Source organism: Canis lupus, chromosome 2 (genome assembly GCF_011100685.1).
Source record: "Canis lupus familiaris isolate Mischka breed German Shepherd chromosome 2, alternate assembly UU_Cfam_GSD_1.0, whole genome shotgun sequence".
Classification (NCBI taxonomy): Eukaryota; Metazoa; Chordata; class Mammalia; order Carnivora; family Canidae; genus Canis; species Canis lupus.
The window spans coordinates 29,529,933-29,546,376 of NC_049223.1; the positions used below are offsets into that span (position 1 = coordinate 29,529,933).

General features: G+C 42.8%; 1 protein-coding gene across 1 annotated transcript in view; it reads right to left on the reverse strand.

Annotated features, from left to right (window-relative positions):
• Positions 1-13,701, reverse strand: part of NET1 (neuroepithelial cell transforming 1) — a 62,364-nt gene extending 48,663 nt beyond the window's left edge. Inside the window, exon 1 of the mRNA XM_038530205.1 lies at positions 13,574-13,701. Coding sequence (XP_038386133.1) covers positions 13,574-13,701 — 128 coding nt within the window. The remainder of the gene's footprint in view (positions 1-13,573) is intronic.
• Between the last annotated feature and the right edge of the window lie 2,743 nt (positions 13,702-16,444).

The window sequence follows — 16,444 nt, forward strand, 5'->3', positions numbered from 1 at the left end:
CTATTCTAAGCGTCTGGATGTTTACATGAGTTCTGTACATTGACTCATAACTCTTACAAGCAACTCTAAAAGTCGGGTTCTTATAAACAAAGTATAAATGAAGAAGGTGGCAGCACACATCAGTGAAACCTTAGTCAAGGCCTCAAAGTCGGCAGTGGCAGCATCAGGATTCACATCTAGTCAGTTTGCATCTCGCATTACACTGCTAAATATCCTACACCACCTCTACAAAAGCTGACAACAGAGCTAACTGCTAATATTCTTGATAAATGTTAAGTAAGTGATAGTTCTAGTGTTTCCTGCAAAAATTACAAATTATAATACCTAATATTTATGGAGCATTTGCTCTGTCTAGGTACTGTCCTAATGCTTTACATGAATTATGTCACATGATTTTCAAAACCTAACGAGGCAGAGATACTATGAAATAAGATTTAAAGAGGCTAAGTCCTCAAGAGCCAGAGTTTGAACCCAGGAAACCTGACCGTAAAGCCTAAACTCTTTAAACACTAGTATTTTATTTGGGTTATGGGTGTCAGTCTAAAAGAATGTACATTACCAGAGAAAATAATTAGGTGAATCAAAGCTAGGGCCCGAACAGAGTCAGCATCAGGGAAATGAGACCAGGAAAGCAGGCCTTCCTCTGAGCTCTGAATTATATGGCAGGGCCTCCTACCCAGTGGACTGACCCTTTCCTCCTACCCAGGACAAGGTCCGTGGACAAGACCCTTTCCTCCTACCCAGGACAAAAAGAGAGGGACATAAGGGGAGAAAGGATTTGAGAGGCCTGCCATAGAACCTACACAGAAGCTTACACTCCACTGGATTCTAGCTGTTTCTACCTTCCTCCCCATTAATTTCTCCCCTGTTAGAGCCTATAGCAGTCACTACACATATGACATGTTCCCCCCACAATCAGTATTTAGTGGAGGCAAACCAGCTTCATAACCCTTTATTTAACTTGGTACAGACTTAAAAACAGTAAGTCATCTATCTCTCCTAGGAGCTGTACATCCTAGCCATTTCTATTGCCCACTTCATTCTGACGTAGCGCATTTCTTGCTTCGCAGGCCAGGATTAATTATTAGCAATGGGTATAGCTGGAAATGAGCTCCAGACCTGTGGGTCAGGTTATTAGAGGGTGGGCATGCATGTGTATGTATGCATGTGCATGCACACATGCACAAATACGTGTGCGCGCACACACACACCATGTGCTGACTAGTTTCACTTTAAATTTCTGACCACAAATTTTTTTTTTTAAGATTTTATTTATTTATTCACGAGAAAAAGAGAGAGAGAGAGAGAGAGAGAGAGAGAGAGAGAGGCAGAGGCACAGGCGAGGGAGAAGCAGACTCCATACAGGGAGCCTGACATGGGACTCGATCCCAGGTCTCCAGGATCATGCCCTGGGCCGAAGGCGGCGCCAAACCACTAAGCCACCCAGGCTGCCCTGACCACAAATTTCAGGTAGGTCTTCACTCTGGCCTAGCAGTGAAATTACTGGTCATTTCCTCTCCTACTTTTGGAAATAACTATTTCAAACCTTTCTCTTACTCTTCCAATACTCCCTCCTCAACTGGCCCTCACTTTCAGCTTATGACTTTGCATCTTATAATATTATATCCCCCACATTTACGCTGTCCAATCTACCAACATATTCTAAACTTTTTCTTCTTTTTTTTGTTACAATGTGTAAGCCGTATTAGGAGACCAAACCCTCCACCTATACACTGGGTTGTATCTTCTCTTCTCTACTCTTTAGAGAAGCCAGAGACAAAACACATTAACTTCAAAAAACCCCAATAATCAGATATGAAAATAACTAGATGAAATGCAACAATTTAAAGATAAAAATTGCTAGAGGAAGATCCTTGATGAATAAGGGCACATAGTTTAACAAGGTTGTCTTGAAGAAAAGCAATTGTGTGATCAATGGATTTATGAACTGATTTAGCTGGTCATTTTCAGAGAACAATGTATTTACTTGAAGGAGCCACTAACAGATAAACTATCATTATTTGGACTTGACTACTTTGCAGGCATTTACTCTACAATGAAGTATTCCTGCCAATGATAAAAATCTGTGCTTTCAAATGAAAATTAGGATGTTTGAAAACTGTATCATGTGAGCATACCTCAACACTTAAAAGCTTTTCAAGTGAGATTGGTGATTATATAAATGTGATTTTTTGATAGCATGTAATAGTTTGTATCAACCTTTAGAAGATCTGCATAACTCAGTACACCAGTATTTTTTAAATGACAAATACATGTCACAAAATCATGGATAAGTAAAACATATCTATTAAAAAATTTAAAAGACAATGGATTTTAGTATAACAAAGAATGAAAAGTTCATGATACATTTCAGATTCCAAACTGTAGCCAAACCTTAAGAAACTACCACTTGTCAAGTTCTGGTATATTAATCCAAGAAGAATACCCATAATTGTCTGAAAAGACCATTAAAGGGCTCATGCACTTTGAACTAAAAATCTATGTCAGGGCATATTTTCTTTATATACTCAAGTATACTTCATTCTCTAATATACTTCATCTCTACATACTGCAGGAAGCAAAAGAATCCTGCTCTCTTTTATTAAGCTAGGTATTAGAGGGATCCCTGGGTGGCGCAGCGGTTTGGCGCCTGCCTTTGGCCCAGGGCGCGATCCTGGAGACCCGTGATCGAATCCCACATCGGGCTCCTGGTGCATGGAGCCTGCTTCTCCCTCTGCCTGTGTCTCTGCCTCTCTCTCTCTGTGTGACTATCATAAATAAATAAAAATTAAAAAAAATCATTAAAAAAAAAAAAAGTTAGGTATTAGAAATCAATGAAACTTATAAAAACTCCAGACCTCTCACTAATTTTTGGTTTTGAAAATCTTTGTTTTCAAAAATATGTTGTTTATGCAAATATAACGGGTCTGACTGCTAAAAAAATTAACAAATTAATCATTCTAAATAAATATAATAGACATCAACAAAAGCTCTTTGGTATCCTCAATAATTTTAAAGAGTATACAGAAGTCATGATACCACAAAAATGAGAACTGCTACCCTAGAAAAGACTTGTACAGGTAAAGAAAATGGACATCCAAATATACCTTATATGATATACCAAATAAACTCCATCTGAATTATGGAAAAAGACTTAAAACTATTGTAGTAATATTTCACTGTAAAAAAGTATCATAATGTATTTAATTTCCTTCCAGTTTTTTCTAGCCTTTTTATTACTATAAAAATGTGTTGTGATATACTTGATTATACATACACCCACATATACTTGTACAGTTACTTTCTTAAGATAAATTACTTTATATATAGTGTTCAGTTTAAATATATGTGCTCTTAGGGGCATCTGGGTGGCTCAGGTCGTGATCCTAGGGTCCTGGGATTGAGCCCCCCATCAGGCTCCCCACAGGGAGCCTGCTTCTCCCTCTATGTCTCTGCCTCTCTGTGTCTCTCATGAATAAATAAATAAAATCCATATCAAAAAATATATATGTACTCTTAAAATTTTGTTTCATCTGCCAAATTTCTTCTACAACATACATGTAATGGGAGTACCAGAGAGAAAGGAGCAGAAAAAATATTTGAAGAAATAATGCCTGAAGACTCAAATTTACTGAAAAACAAAAACATATACATCCAGAAAGCTAAGTGAAGTCCAAGGAAGATAAATTCAAAGAGATCCACAGATATATCACAGTAAAAATGGTCAAACATTGGAGAGAATCTTAAAAGGAGCAAGAGAAAAATGACTTGCTAATTACAAAGTAATCCCAACATGTTTAAGGGCTGACCTATAAGCAGAAACAATGAAAGCCAAACGCAGTGGGATGTCATATTCAAAGTGCTCAAGGAAAAAGACTATTGACAAAGAATGCTATATCCAGCAAATCTATCTTGCACATATGAAAGTGAACTAAAGACATTATCAGATAAACAAAAACTGAGAAAATTTGTTATTTGTAGACCTGTCCCACATACAGAATTATTCAGACTAAAAGCAATGAGCCTATAGGAATCTACCCAAAAAAAAAAAGAGCATCAATTAAATCAGTTTAAAAGAGAAAAAAAAATCCATAAAGAAATTAAAATGCCATAAATTAGAAATTTTATGCAAAAGAAAGCAGTAAAGGGCAAACAGAGAAACAAAAGTCACATAGAAAACAAAATAAAATAGCAGGCATAAATCAAATTTTATCAATAGTTAATATTACAAATGAGGGAGTAAATCACCCAATCAAAAGAGATTGTTAACCTGGATTTAAAAAAAAGAATCATAATCCAACTATATATCATCAACCCTTGAACAATGTGGAGTTAGGAGGACATTGTGACCCCCCCACCCCCTGGACAATGTGGTCAAAAATCCACATTTAACTTTTCATTCGTGCAAAACTTAATTACTAATACCCTCTGCTGTTGACCATAACCCCTGACAATAACATAAATAGTAGATTTGCACTTATTTTGTATATGTATTATACACAATACATTTTTACTATAAAGCAAGCTTGAGAAAACGTTATTAAGAAAATCATAAGGAAAAGAAGATATATTTACAGCACTGTCAAAAATCCACATATAAGTGGGCCCATGTAGCTCAAACCCACATTGTTCAAGAGTCAACTGTACCATCTATAGAAGATATATCTTAGCTTCAAAGATACAAATAGCTTGAAAGTAAGAGAGAAGACATCATACAAACAGCAAACCACAAGAAAGCTAGACTGTTATTTAATATCAGACAAAATAGATTTTAAAACAAAAAACAGTAACCAGAGATAAGGGGGCCATTTTATAATGATAAAAGGTTCAATGCATCAGGGAAGAATAACAACTACAAATGTATGTATCTAATAACAAAATACAGGAAGCAAAAACTGACAGAAATGACGGGAAAAACAGTTCAACAATAATACCTTCAACACCTCATCTTCAATAATGGTACAGTAGTAACTAGAAGATCAACTAGGAAATACAAGACTTAAATAGCCTATAAACCAACTAGATCTAGCAGCCATCTATAGACACTACATCCAAAAGAATATAGGTTCTTTTCAAATACACATAGAACATTCTCCTTGAGAGACTATATTCTAGGGCATAAAACAACATTTAATATATTTAAAAGGATATAAATAATACAAAATACATTCTTAGCCACAGTGGAATGCAAGTGGAAATCAACAATAGGAAAAAAAATTGGGAAACTAACAAATATGTGGAAATTAAACAACCCACTCCTGAGTAAACAATGGGTCAATGAGTCTTCAAGAAGAAAGCAAAGAGAAAGCAATGAGTCTTCAAGAAGAAAGCAAAGAGAAATCACAAAATAATTTGAGATTAGTGCTAGTGAAGACACAAAACATCAAAATTTGTAGGATGCAACCAAAGTGGTGCTTGGGGAGAAAGTTACAGCTATAAATAACTATATTAAAAGATTTCAAAGAAATAGTTTTCCATTTTAAGACAATGGATAAAGAAGGGCAAACTAAACCCAAAACAAGCAAAGGAATAGAAATAATAATAGTTAAAGTAGAAATTAATGAAACAGAAAAAACAGTAGAGAAAAATCAATGAAATCAAAAGCTCATACTTTGGAAAGATCAACAAAATGGACAATCTCCAGACAGACCAAGATTAAAGGAAAGACTCAAATTACTAGAAACAGAAATAAAAGATAATAAATTATCATTTATCTTACAAAATAAAAGATTATAAAAGATACTATGAATAAGTGTATGCTGACAAATTAACTTAGATGCAATGAGCAAATTTCTAAAAGACACAAACTACTGAAACTGATTTAAGAAGCAGATCTAAAACAAGGGAAGAGACTAAATTAGCCATCAAAAAACTATAAAGAAAAGCTCAGGTCCAGATGGCTTTACCCCTGAATCCTACCAAACATTTAAAGATTTAATACCAATTCTTCACTAACTCTTCCAAAAAACGGAAGAGTAGGGAACACCATTCAATTCATGAAACCAGTATTACTTTGATGCCAAAACCAAAGACACTAGAAGAAAACTATATTGTGAATATAGATGGAAAAAAATTCTCAATAAAATACTAGCAAACTGAATCCAATAGTATAAAAGTTATACACCATGACCAGGGAGACTTATAGTCAGGCAAAGTTGTTATAACACCTAAAAATTAATGTAATACATCAAGGGTATTGCACCTGGGTAGCAAGGTTGGTTTGGGCATCTGCCTTCGGCCTGGGTCATGATCCCAGGTCCTGGGACTGAGTCCCGCATTAGGTTCCCTGCTCAGTGGAGAGCCAGATTCTCCCTCTGTTTGTGCTCCCTCTCTCTGACAAATAAATAAAAATGTTTTTAAAAATGCAATACATCAGGATCCCTGGGTGGCTCAGCGGGTTTGGTGCCTGCCTTCAGCCTGGGATGTGGTCCTGGGGTTCCTGGGATCGAGTCCTATGAGTCCCCCGTTGGGCTCCCTGCATGGAGCCTGCTTCTTCTTCTGCCTGTCTCTGCTTCTCTCTCTGTGTCTCTCATGAATAAATAAAATATTTTTTTTTTAAAAAAAAAGGCAATACAGGCAGCCCGGGTGGCTCAGCAGTTCCGCCTTCAACCCAGGGTGTGATCCTGGAAACCCGGGATCGGGTCCCACATTGGGCTCCCTGCATGGGTCCTGCTTCTCCCTCTGCCTGTGTCTCTTCCTCTCTGTCTCTCATGAATAAATAAAATCTTTGAAGAAAAAAAAAAAGGCAATACATCGTAACAATAAAAAACAGACCAAAGTTAGGGTGTGGCGGGGAGAGAAGCATCTGACAATATCCAATACCTTTTCAAGATAAAATCACTCAAAAAACTAGAAATAGAAGTTTGATAAATGGCAGTCTGATAAGGGCATCTACAAAATTCCACAGCTAACATCACAGTTAAAGGTAAAAGACTTGATGCTTTCCCTCCAAGGTCAGGAACTAGATAAGGATTTCCAGTCTCTGATTCTATTCAACAATGTACTTGAGTTTCTAGTGAAGGCAATTAGGGAAGAGAAAGAATTAAGGTATCCAGGTTGGAAAAGAAGAAATATAACTATTTTTATTTGTTGATGACATAACATTGTAGAAAAATCCTGAAGAATTCACCAAGAAAAACAATCAAAACGATAAAAAATGAGTTCAGCAACAGTGCTGGATACAAGAATCAATTGTATTTCTATACACTTGAAATTATGAAACTGTAAATGAAATTAAAGAAATTCCATTTACAATAGCATCCAAAAGAAAAAAAATACTTAGGAATAAATTAAGCAAATAGTACAAAAGTTATACTCTGAAAACTGCAAAATACTGATGAAAGAATAAAGATCTAAATAGTTGGAAAAACATTATTTGTTCATAGATGAAACACTTAACATGGCTAAGATGACAATACCTCCCACAACTGATCTACAGATTCAATGTAATCCCTATCAGAATCCCAGCTGATTTCTTTGTAAAAATGGACAAGCTGATGCTAAAATTCACATGGAGTTGCGATAGACCCAGAATAGGTGAAAGAGTCATGAAAAATGAAGAACAAAAGCAGGACTCGTATGTCTCGATTTCAAAATTTACTACAAAGTAATGATAATAAGGTGTGGTGCTGGAACAAGGATATACATACAGATCAAGGGAATAAAATCTAAAGTCCCAAAGGAAACAGATACTTATGATCAACTGGTTTTTGACAAGATGCCAAGCCCGTCTGATAGGGAAAGAACAGGTTTTTCAACAAACGGAGCTGGGGCAACTGGACAGCTACAGGAAAAAGAGTTCTCTTACTTCACATCATATATAAAAATTAACTCACATGGATCAAAATCCTAAATATAAGAGCTTAAACTGGAAAACTTAGGGGTAAGTCTTCACAACCTTGAATTTGGCAAAGGATTCTTAGATGTGACACCAAAAGAAAAAGCAACAAATACAAATAAGTTGGACTTCATCAAAATTAAAAAAAAAAAAAAAAAAACTTTTGTTCTTCAAAGGACATCAGGAAACTGAAAAGACAACCGAGAATAAGAGAAAATATCTGCAAATCATAAATCTGATAAAGGACTTGAGTCTAGAATAAAGAACTCTTGTAACTCAATAATGAAGGACAAATAACTAAAAAAAGATGGGCAAAAGATGGCCCAGCAAAAAAGGCCCCATGATTCCATCTGTATGAAATGTCCAGAGCTGGGAAATACAGAGACAGAAAGAACTCAGAGCTGGGGACAAAGGAAGGGGAGGGGCTTTGGGGAGGTGGAATGATAACCAAAGGGCATGGGGTTTCTTTTCAAGATTAATAAAATTATTCTAAAATGGTGGTGATGGTTGCACATACGTGAATACATAGAAAAACATTGTATACTTTAAATGGGCAAAATTGTACTGTATGTTGTTTTTCAAATTAGTGTACAGTGAGTTTATCTACAGAAAGTTTTATATTTACATAGATTCATACACCAGGTTTTCTCCTTAATGATTTCCGGATTTGGTGTCAACTTAAATAGTTGTTTCTTCCTTCCTCCACTATTAATTGATATTACCCTGTCATATTTTGTGTCTTTATGCAGGTGTCTTACATTCTTTCTGGAAAATGGAATAGTTATTTCACTCCCTAGTTTGCCTCCAGGGTTCTTCCAAGTTCATTTTTATCCTCATGCCGCTTGTGTTAACCTCCTTTCTTCAGCAGACCTCATTTCTACCCACACAAAAAAATGGCAGCCTCAAATTCCCGCTCACAACGTTCCCTACTCCTCAAAACTTATCCAAAAGTAAGCCATCCATAGCTCTTAGCCAGGCTAAATTCTCTACCCTTAATCTGAATTCCATCCTTTTCTGCCTTCTTGGCTCCTTGCTTAATCATCCTTTCTTTCCTGTCTCCCTCTACCTATTTCCCAATCCTATCAAGTTTATACCTGAAGAGTCTGCCCCACAAAATTGTGTTGCCTCCCCCGTTACTCTTGCCTTCCTGTTGCAATGAAACTTCTTGAAAGTGCAATCCACACTGAGTATTTCTTGTTTTCCAATCTCATTGCCAGCTCTCATTCAAAAACTCATTTTTTATCCAGACTACTACAGACTGACTTCCCACCAAGTCATCATCTACACTTGGGATTTTTAATTTGGTATCCATAGTTGGACTGCAAGGGACTACAAATCTGAAATTTGGGGGTATTTTCTAAGACTTAAGGAGTGTTATGACCCCAATTGCTACCTACTTTTCTCAGTGAAGGCAGAATGACCTTTTAAATTGCAAATATGATCATGTCCCTGGCTTGTCTTTCAGTATTTCCCCATCACCTTTAAGATAAAACCCAAACTCTTATGGCATAAAGGACTCCTTCATGATGTGGCTCTTACCTCTTCAGCATAATCTCTCATCACTATCCCTAAATCCTTCCCTCCACACAAGTAGTGTCCAGTCACAGCCAACTAGGTGATATACAGAACTCATGCTCATTTGCCTCAGGGCCTTTCAGCATGCTTCTCCCCTGTAAGAAGCCACCTGTTTACACCTCTCTAGATTGGTCCTCCAAGACTCAGGGATTTCAACAGGAAATCATTTTCTGTTCTTTTCTTAAGTGTTCCCTTTATTTGCATCTATGGCATCCTGTGTACACCTCTACGTAACTTTTGTCACAATTGTAATTATCAATGTATCTTTCTTCCCTATAAAATTATAAACTCTTACAGATTAAGGATAGTATCTTCCATCTCCGTATTTCTAGTATCTGGCATTTACATATTTCCTGAATAAATCAAACCTCATTTTCTTCTCAAACCCTGCAAACATTCTAAATTCAGTATTTTATCTAGTCTATAGAAATGATCTAAGATGATGTTCTTCTCATGACCAGATTTAATGGTCTTTTTCTTCCTTATCCAACCTAAACTTTGCAGTCCTTCCTTATCAGTAACATTTGACATAGTTTACCATATCCTCTTTCTTGAAGTCCTTTCTTCATCTGCCCTCCTAGATACTGTTCTTACTTGGTTCTGAGAATTCTCTTTACCCTGACCTTTAAATATTGGGAGTGCTTCCAGAGTTTGTCCTCAAACTCTTCTTTATTTATACTCGCTATCTAGATGACTTCCCAGTTCCATGATTTCAAGCCAATTTGCTGACAACTCTCAAATTCGTATCTGGATATGTAGGTGGGTTCACTTAATGAAATTTTACTGAGCTAAACACAATTTGTGCACTCTTTCAAGTGTTAAAGTTCAATAAGAGGTTAAAAAAAGAGAAAAAAGCAAATAAGAGAGTAACGAGTAGAATAACGTATAGAATTGTTGAATCGCCATATTGTACACCTGAAACTAATAGAACACTGTATGTTGATTATATTTCAATTTAAAAAAAAGAGGAAAAAAATAATTGTGAACTCTTTATTTTGTGAACTCTTTAATAAGCGTCTCATAACCTACCAGAAAACAAACCTCCTCCAAGTCTTCCTTTTCTGACATGAGTAAAATCCACCCTTCTAGTGCTGAGGCCAAAAACCTCAGAGTGCTCCTTTGTCTTTTTCTCTTAACTCCACAGTTAATCCATCTGCAAATCCTGTCAGCTCTATTTTCAAGCACGTCCCAAATGTGAGTATTTTCCACATCTCCCACTCTGATATGATGTCTCCACTGCAATACCTTAATTGGTCTCTGCTTTTTAACAGAGTGGTATTTTTAAAATATACATCACATCATTTCCTCTAGCTTCCCAACTCACGAATTCAAATATAAAGCCCTTTCCGGGGCTCCTAGGTACTGCATGATATGGCCCCAGCCATGTCTCTGCATCCTTTGCCCTTCTTCCCCTGAGCACTAGCTCATCTTGGCTTCTTTGCAGTTCCTTAAACACACCAAACAAGATTCTACTTCAAGGCCTTTGCACTTGCTGCTCCTCTCCAAATATTCACAAAGCTTTAGTTCCTTAATTCCTTCAGATCTCAAATGTCGTTGTAAGACAGGCTTTTCCTTCTGCTCTTTTATGTTTTTTTAATTTTTATTTATTTATTTATTTATGATCGTCAGAGAGAGAAAGAGAGGCAGAGACACAGGCAGAGGGAGAAGCAGGCTCCATGCACCGGGAGCCCGACGTGGGACTCGATCCCGGGTCTCCAGGATCGCGCCCTGGGCCAAAGGCAGGCGCTAAACCGCTGCGCCACCCAGGGATCCCCCTTCTGCTCTTTTAAAAACAGCAACACTACCCCTTCCTTAGGTCTATTAATGCCTTTATTCTCTTCACAGCATGACCACCTGTTGTTTTATATATTTGATTCAGGTCTTTCTCACCCAATCAGAATTTTTAAGACTTATTAATTCATGAGAGACACACAGAGAGAGGCAGAGAGAGAAGCAGGCTCCATGCGGGGAGGCTGATGAAGGTCCTGGGGACTTGAGCCTAAGGCAGATGCTCAACCACTGAGCCAACCAGGTGACCCTCCCCTAGTGAGAAGTCAAGCTTCACAAGAACAGGGACTTCATCTACTTTATTCACCAGAACTCCCAGAATCAAAACAAAAAAACAAAAAACCTAGACCTCTGCGGAGTAACCTACTGATGGGTTTATAAATGCCTTGCTGATGAAAGTAAGGTGTCTTGGCTCTCAAAAAGGGATCAGCACATCAGGCATACAGGGAACGTAAGTCATGTACGGGACTCTGCCCAAAGCAGTGTGTGAAATGGCCCACAGGGGCTTCTGAAATGATGAGCAGAGGTGGAACTCACAGACGAGAACCACAAGCAGGAGCGAACAGGGCTCTCTGCGCAGCTGCTCCGTCCGCCCGGCACGGGCACCATCTCACTAGACGCCCGGCACAGGTCTCGACCTGTACAAGAGGGGGCCGGCACCGTCTCCAGGTACCGACGGGCGAGGGCGAGGACAGGCCTGACATGTAGGGTCCCACCTCCCACGTGGGTGGGCAAGCGGAGCTCTCCGCACTTCCCTGCAGCGCTGCTCCTCAGACCGCCTCCTGAAGCCCTCAGTGCCCCTTCCGGACACTCGGGACACTCGAGACACGGCGTGAACAGGGAAAAAGGGTCGGCGGCCACCCTCTCGCATCTCTGCACTGGGGAGGCTGGAACCGGCAGTTCTGCTCGGTTCACCGACTGGGCCAGTTCTCCAAAAGACCGATGCTGGTGTCCCCCAACATCACAGGCACCCTCTAGGCCAAAACCTCCCTGCCTGTTGGGAGTCACCCACGGCACTTTCAGGCTCCCGGTTTGCATTTAGGACCCGCCCCCGCCACGACCCCACCCCTGCAGCCAGTGGAGAGCAGGGTCACTGCCTCCTCTGAGCCTACCCCCCAGCTGAGCCGCCCACCACACCCCCCACCCCCACCCCGCTGCCTGGGGGAGGGGCAGCAGGAGGAGCCAGAGCAGCCTGAGCCGGTCCACAGCCAGGGGGGAAAGGGGAGGAGGAGGAAAAGGGGGAGGAGGAGGAAAAGGAGAAGGAGGAGGAGGAGGAGGAGGAGGAGGAGGAGGAGGAGCAGCCTGAGGCCCCCCCAGAGCAGGGGGAGGAAGGGGAGGAGAAGCAGCCTGAGGCCCCCCCCCCAGAGCAGGGGGAGAAAGGGGAGGAGGAGGAGGGGCAGCCTGAGCCCCCCCAGAGCAGGGGAAGGAAGGGGAGGAGGACGGGGAGCAGCCTGAGCCCCCCAGAGCAGGGGGACGCGGGGGAGGCGGAGCAGCCTGACCCCCACAGGGCAGAGGGAGGAAGGGGAGGAGGAGGAGGAGCAGCCTGAGCACCCCCAGAGCAGGGGGAGGAAGGGGAGGAGGACGGGGAGCAGCCTGAGCCCCCCCAGGGCAGGGGGAGGAAGGGGAGGAGGAGGGGGAGCAGCCTGAGCCCCCCAGAGCAGGGGGGGGGAAGGGGAGGAGGAGGGGGAGCAGCCTGAGCCCCCCCAGAGCGGGGGGAGGAAGGGGAGGAGGACGAGGAGCAGCCTGAGCCCCCCCAGGGCAGGGGGAGGAAGGGGAGGAGGAGGGGGAGCAGCCTGAGGCCCCCCCCAGAGCAGGGGGAGGAAGGGGAGGAGGAGCAGCCTGAGGCCCCCCCCAGAGCAGGGGGAGGAAGGGGAGGAGGAGGAGGAGCAGCCTGAGGCCCCCCCCAGAGCAGGGGGAGGAAGGGGAGGAGGAGGAGGAGCAGCCTGAGCCCTCCCCCAGAGCAGGGGGAGGAAGGGGAGGAGGAGGAGGAGCAGCCTGAGCCCTCCCCCAGAGCAGGGGGAGGAAGGGGAGGAGGAGGGGGAGCAGCCTGAGCCCCCCCAGGGCAGGGGGAGGAAGGGGAGGAGGAGGGGGAGCAGCCTGAGCCCCCCAGGGCAGGGGGAGGAAGGGGAGGAGGGGGAGCAGCCTGAGCCCCCCCAGAGCGGGGGGAGGAAGGGGAAGAGTAGGGGGAGCAGCCTGAGGCCCCCCCAGCAGGGGGGCGCGGGGGAGGCGGAGCGCACGCCCCCTCTGAGGCAGGGCTGGAGGCGGGGGAGGCCCCTCCTCCTCTCTCCCCTCCCCCCGGTCCCGCCCTCCAGCCCCCGCCCCTCCCCCTCCATCCCCTCTCCGCCCCTCCCCCGCTCCCCTCCCCGCGCCTACCCGCCGTCCGGCTCGGGCCTGGGGGCGTCGGCCGAGGGTCCCGCGGCGCCGTCGGCGTGGAGCCCGGAGGCCCGACGGCTTCGCCTCCGCGGCCGGGGCGGCTTCGGGGCCGCGGGCGCGGGCTCCATGGCGCGGAGGGGGCGGGCGGGGGTGGGGCGGTGGCCGGGTGCCCGGGGGGCCCGCTGGGACGGGCACGGCGCCCGACCGCCTCGGCCCGGAGCGCGGGTCCTGTCAGGGGGGCGCCGCCGCCGCCGCCGCCATCTTCCGGGGTTTGAAAATGGCGGCCGCGCGGCGAGCAGCCAATCGGGGGCGGCGGGCGGTTGCTAGGAGACGCGAGGCCCGCCCCCGGCGCGCAGGCGCTTCGGACAGCTCCTGGGCTATCGCCCGCGGCCGGGGCGCGCCGGAAGGGTGCTGGGGTCCGAGAGAGGCCGAAGGTGGTGCCCTAAGCTGGGATGTGCTGGCCACATACCTCCTCGTGACGTAGATCCCCGGGAACCGCAGGTGCAGGCGACCTCGGGGCGGCGCCTGGGGAAGCCCTGCTGCGGTCTGATCGCCCTCGGGAGCCGAGTCAGCAAGTGAAGGACCTTCTCAAGTAAAGAACACGGGCGTTCAATAGCACGGTCTTTGCTTTTAAGTTCTTGCGTTTTATGTGTCAAAGGCTGCAAAACTTCTCTCTGACGCTACAGATTCCGTTTCTGGGACTACATCCTAAGGCATCATAAGGTTGCATGTGCAAAAAAATAAATACATAACATAAAAATAAAAATAATAATAAAAAAAAGGATTGCATGTGCATCGAGGGGTGCAGAGCATGCCCCCCCCCCCCCCCAGTATACTGTCGGGTCTGTTCTGAGCTATGTGCACCAGTTCTGAGCTCGTCCTTTCCTTCCTCAAACCTGGAGGTCGGACTCCCCTGTGAAAGCTGCCCTTCCTGAACCAAGAAGGAAAAAGCGTCCTGAACAACCCATTGGGGAGATAAGAGGAAGCCCAAGGACAGAGAATTCGTAGAAACAACACTCATTACAGTACCTCTTCTCTTCTCATATATTGCAGCTACTTTCCCACAATTAAGTCTCTCTTCCTCTGACCTTTTTTTTTTTTTTTAAAAAAAGATTTTATTTATTTATTCATGAGAGACACAGAGGTAGACACACAGGCAGAAGGAGAAGCAGGCTCCCTGCAGGGAGCCCAACGTGGGACTCAATCCTGGAACTCCAGGATCAGGCCCAGGGCTGAAGGCAGACGCTAAACCGCTGAGCCCCTCGGGCTGCCCTTGATTTGCTTTTCAAACCCTGTTAATCTGCATTCATTTTAACTCTCATGCCCACTGGACACCCTGAGAGGATGGATGTGACATTGGGTTCTCCCTACAACGTGAAGATGTTAAGGGCACTGATGTTTCTAATATCAGAAAAAGTAAAGACAATCTAAATAATGATAGGGAAGTGGTTAATGATAGTTGATCCGTTAGAAAGAGTATTTGCAGCCAATAAAAATTAATTTTGGAATGTATGATACAATAAGTACTGTACTTTTGAAATAAAAACAAGGAATATAAAGGTATATTCAGTATATTCTGAGTTATGACTTGTGAGCAATTAAACAGGAAGAAGATGAAATCAATGTATAAATGTATCTCTAAGTAGTCAGAGTATGAGTATTAAATTTTTTTTACTTTATTGTATTTCAGAATTTTTTAAAAAAGATTTTATTTATGTATTTATTCATGAGAGACACAGAGAAAGAGGCAGAGACACAGGCAGAGGGAGAAGCAGGCTCCTTGCAGGGAGCCCAACGCAGGACTCAATCCCAGGACCCCAGGATCCCGACCTGAGCCAAAGGCGGCGGCTCAACCACTGAGCCACCCAGGAGTCCCTATTTCGTGATTTTTTAAATCATGAGATGCTGAATTTGAATTGCATTTATAAGACAAGGAAAAGTTCTTGTGTTATGAGAATCATGTTGAGTTATCCTACCTTATCCTACCCTTCCCCCAAAGTTAAAGAAGAGAGTATTGCTTTGCAGCCATTAGAATAAAGCAGTACAGAAATGCTAGAGAGAGAGAGAGAAAAAAAAAGAAATGTTAAGGATCTGTTTTTCTTTGTTTTTATTTATTTAAGTCGTGTCTGCACCCAACAGGAGCTTGAACTCATGACCCCAAGATCAAGAGCCACATGCTCCTCCAACCGAGCCAGCCAGGTGCCCAGAAGGAGCTGGTTTCAACCAAAACAGAGATTTACAAATATTCTCTTGGGGGTCTTTCTCAAAGGTTATTTCAACAACTAGTAGACTGATATGAAGTAGTTCACAAATCAATAATTCTAAAACCTATTCTCTTCATTCCCTAAGTGAATCCCACTCTCTTTTTGTGAAACTACTTACCAAGTGATACGGATCATGCTTGTTTTAGCAACCAGCGCGGTCAGATAGTATGTGCCAGTTGTATGTGAGTGGGGTTATAGAGGGAAAATGCTGGGAATGCACAAGTTTCTTTAATTCTGCACCCTGGATACTTCAGTTCTTTCACCAGGCCCTCAGAGACATGTTTTGCAGGAAAATCAGAGTTAGAAGAATGCTTTAAAAAATATCGAAGCTGTGCTTTCATAAACTGCCAAATGGGAAGGTTACTCTGATGGTAAAATTATTTGATGAAGACAATGTTCCATCATCTAATCTGACCAGCAGAACAGTATGTACAGGCACCAGAGAGCAGACTATTTGAAATCAGTTTTATTGTTTTTTAAAATCTATCATGTGTGTTTGTGTGTAGGGGAAGGAAGGGAGAGTTATTCTTTTTTTTTTTTTCACCCATTTATCATCTATTTACTATTGTGGTTTGCTTTTAGATATTTTAAGGAGAAAAACAGTAAA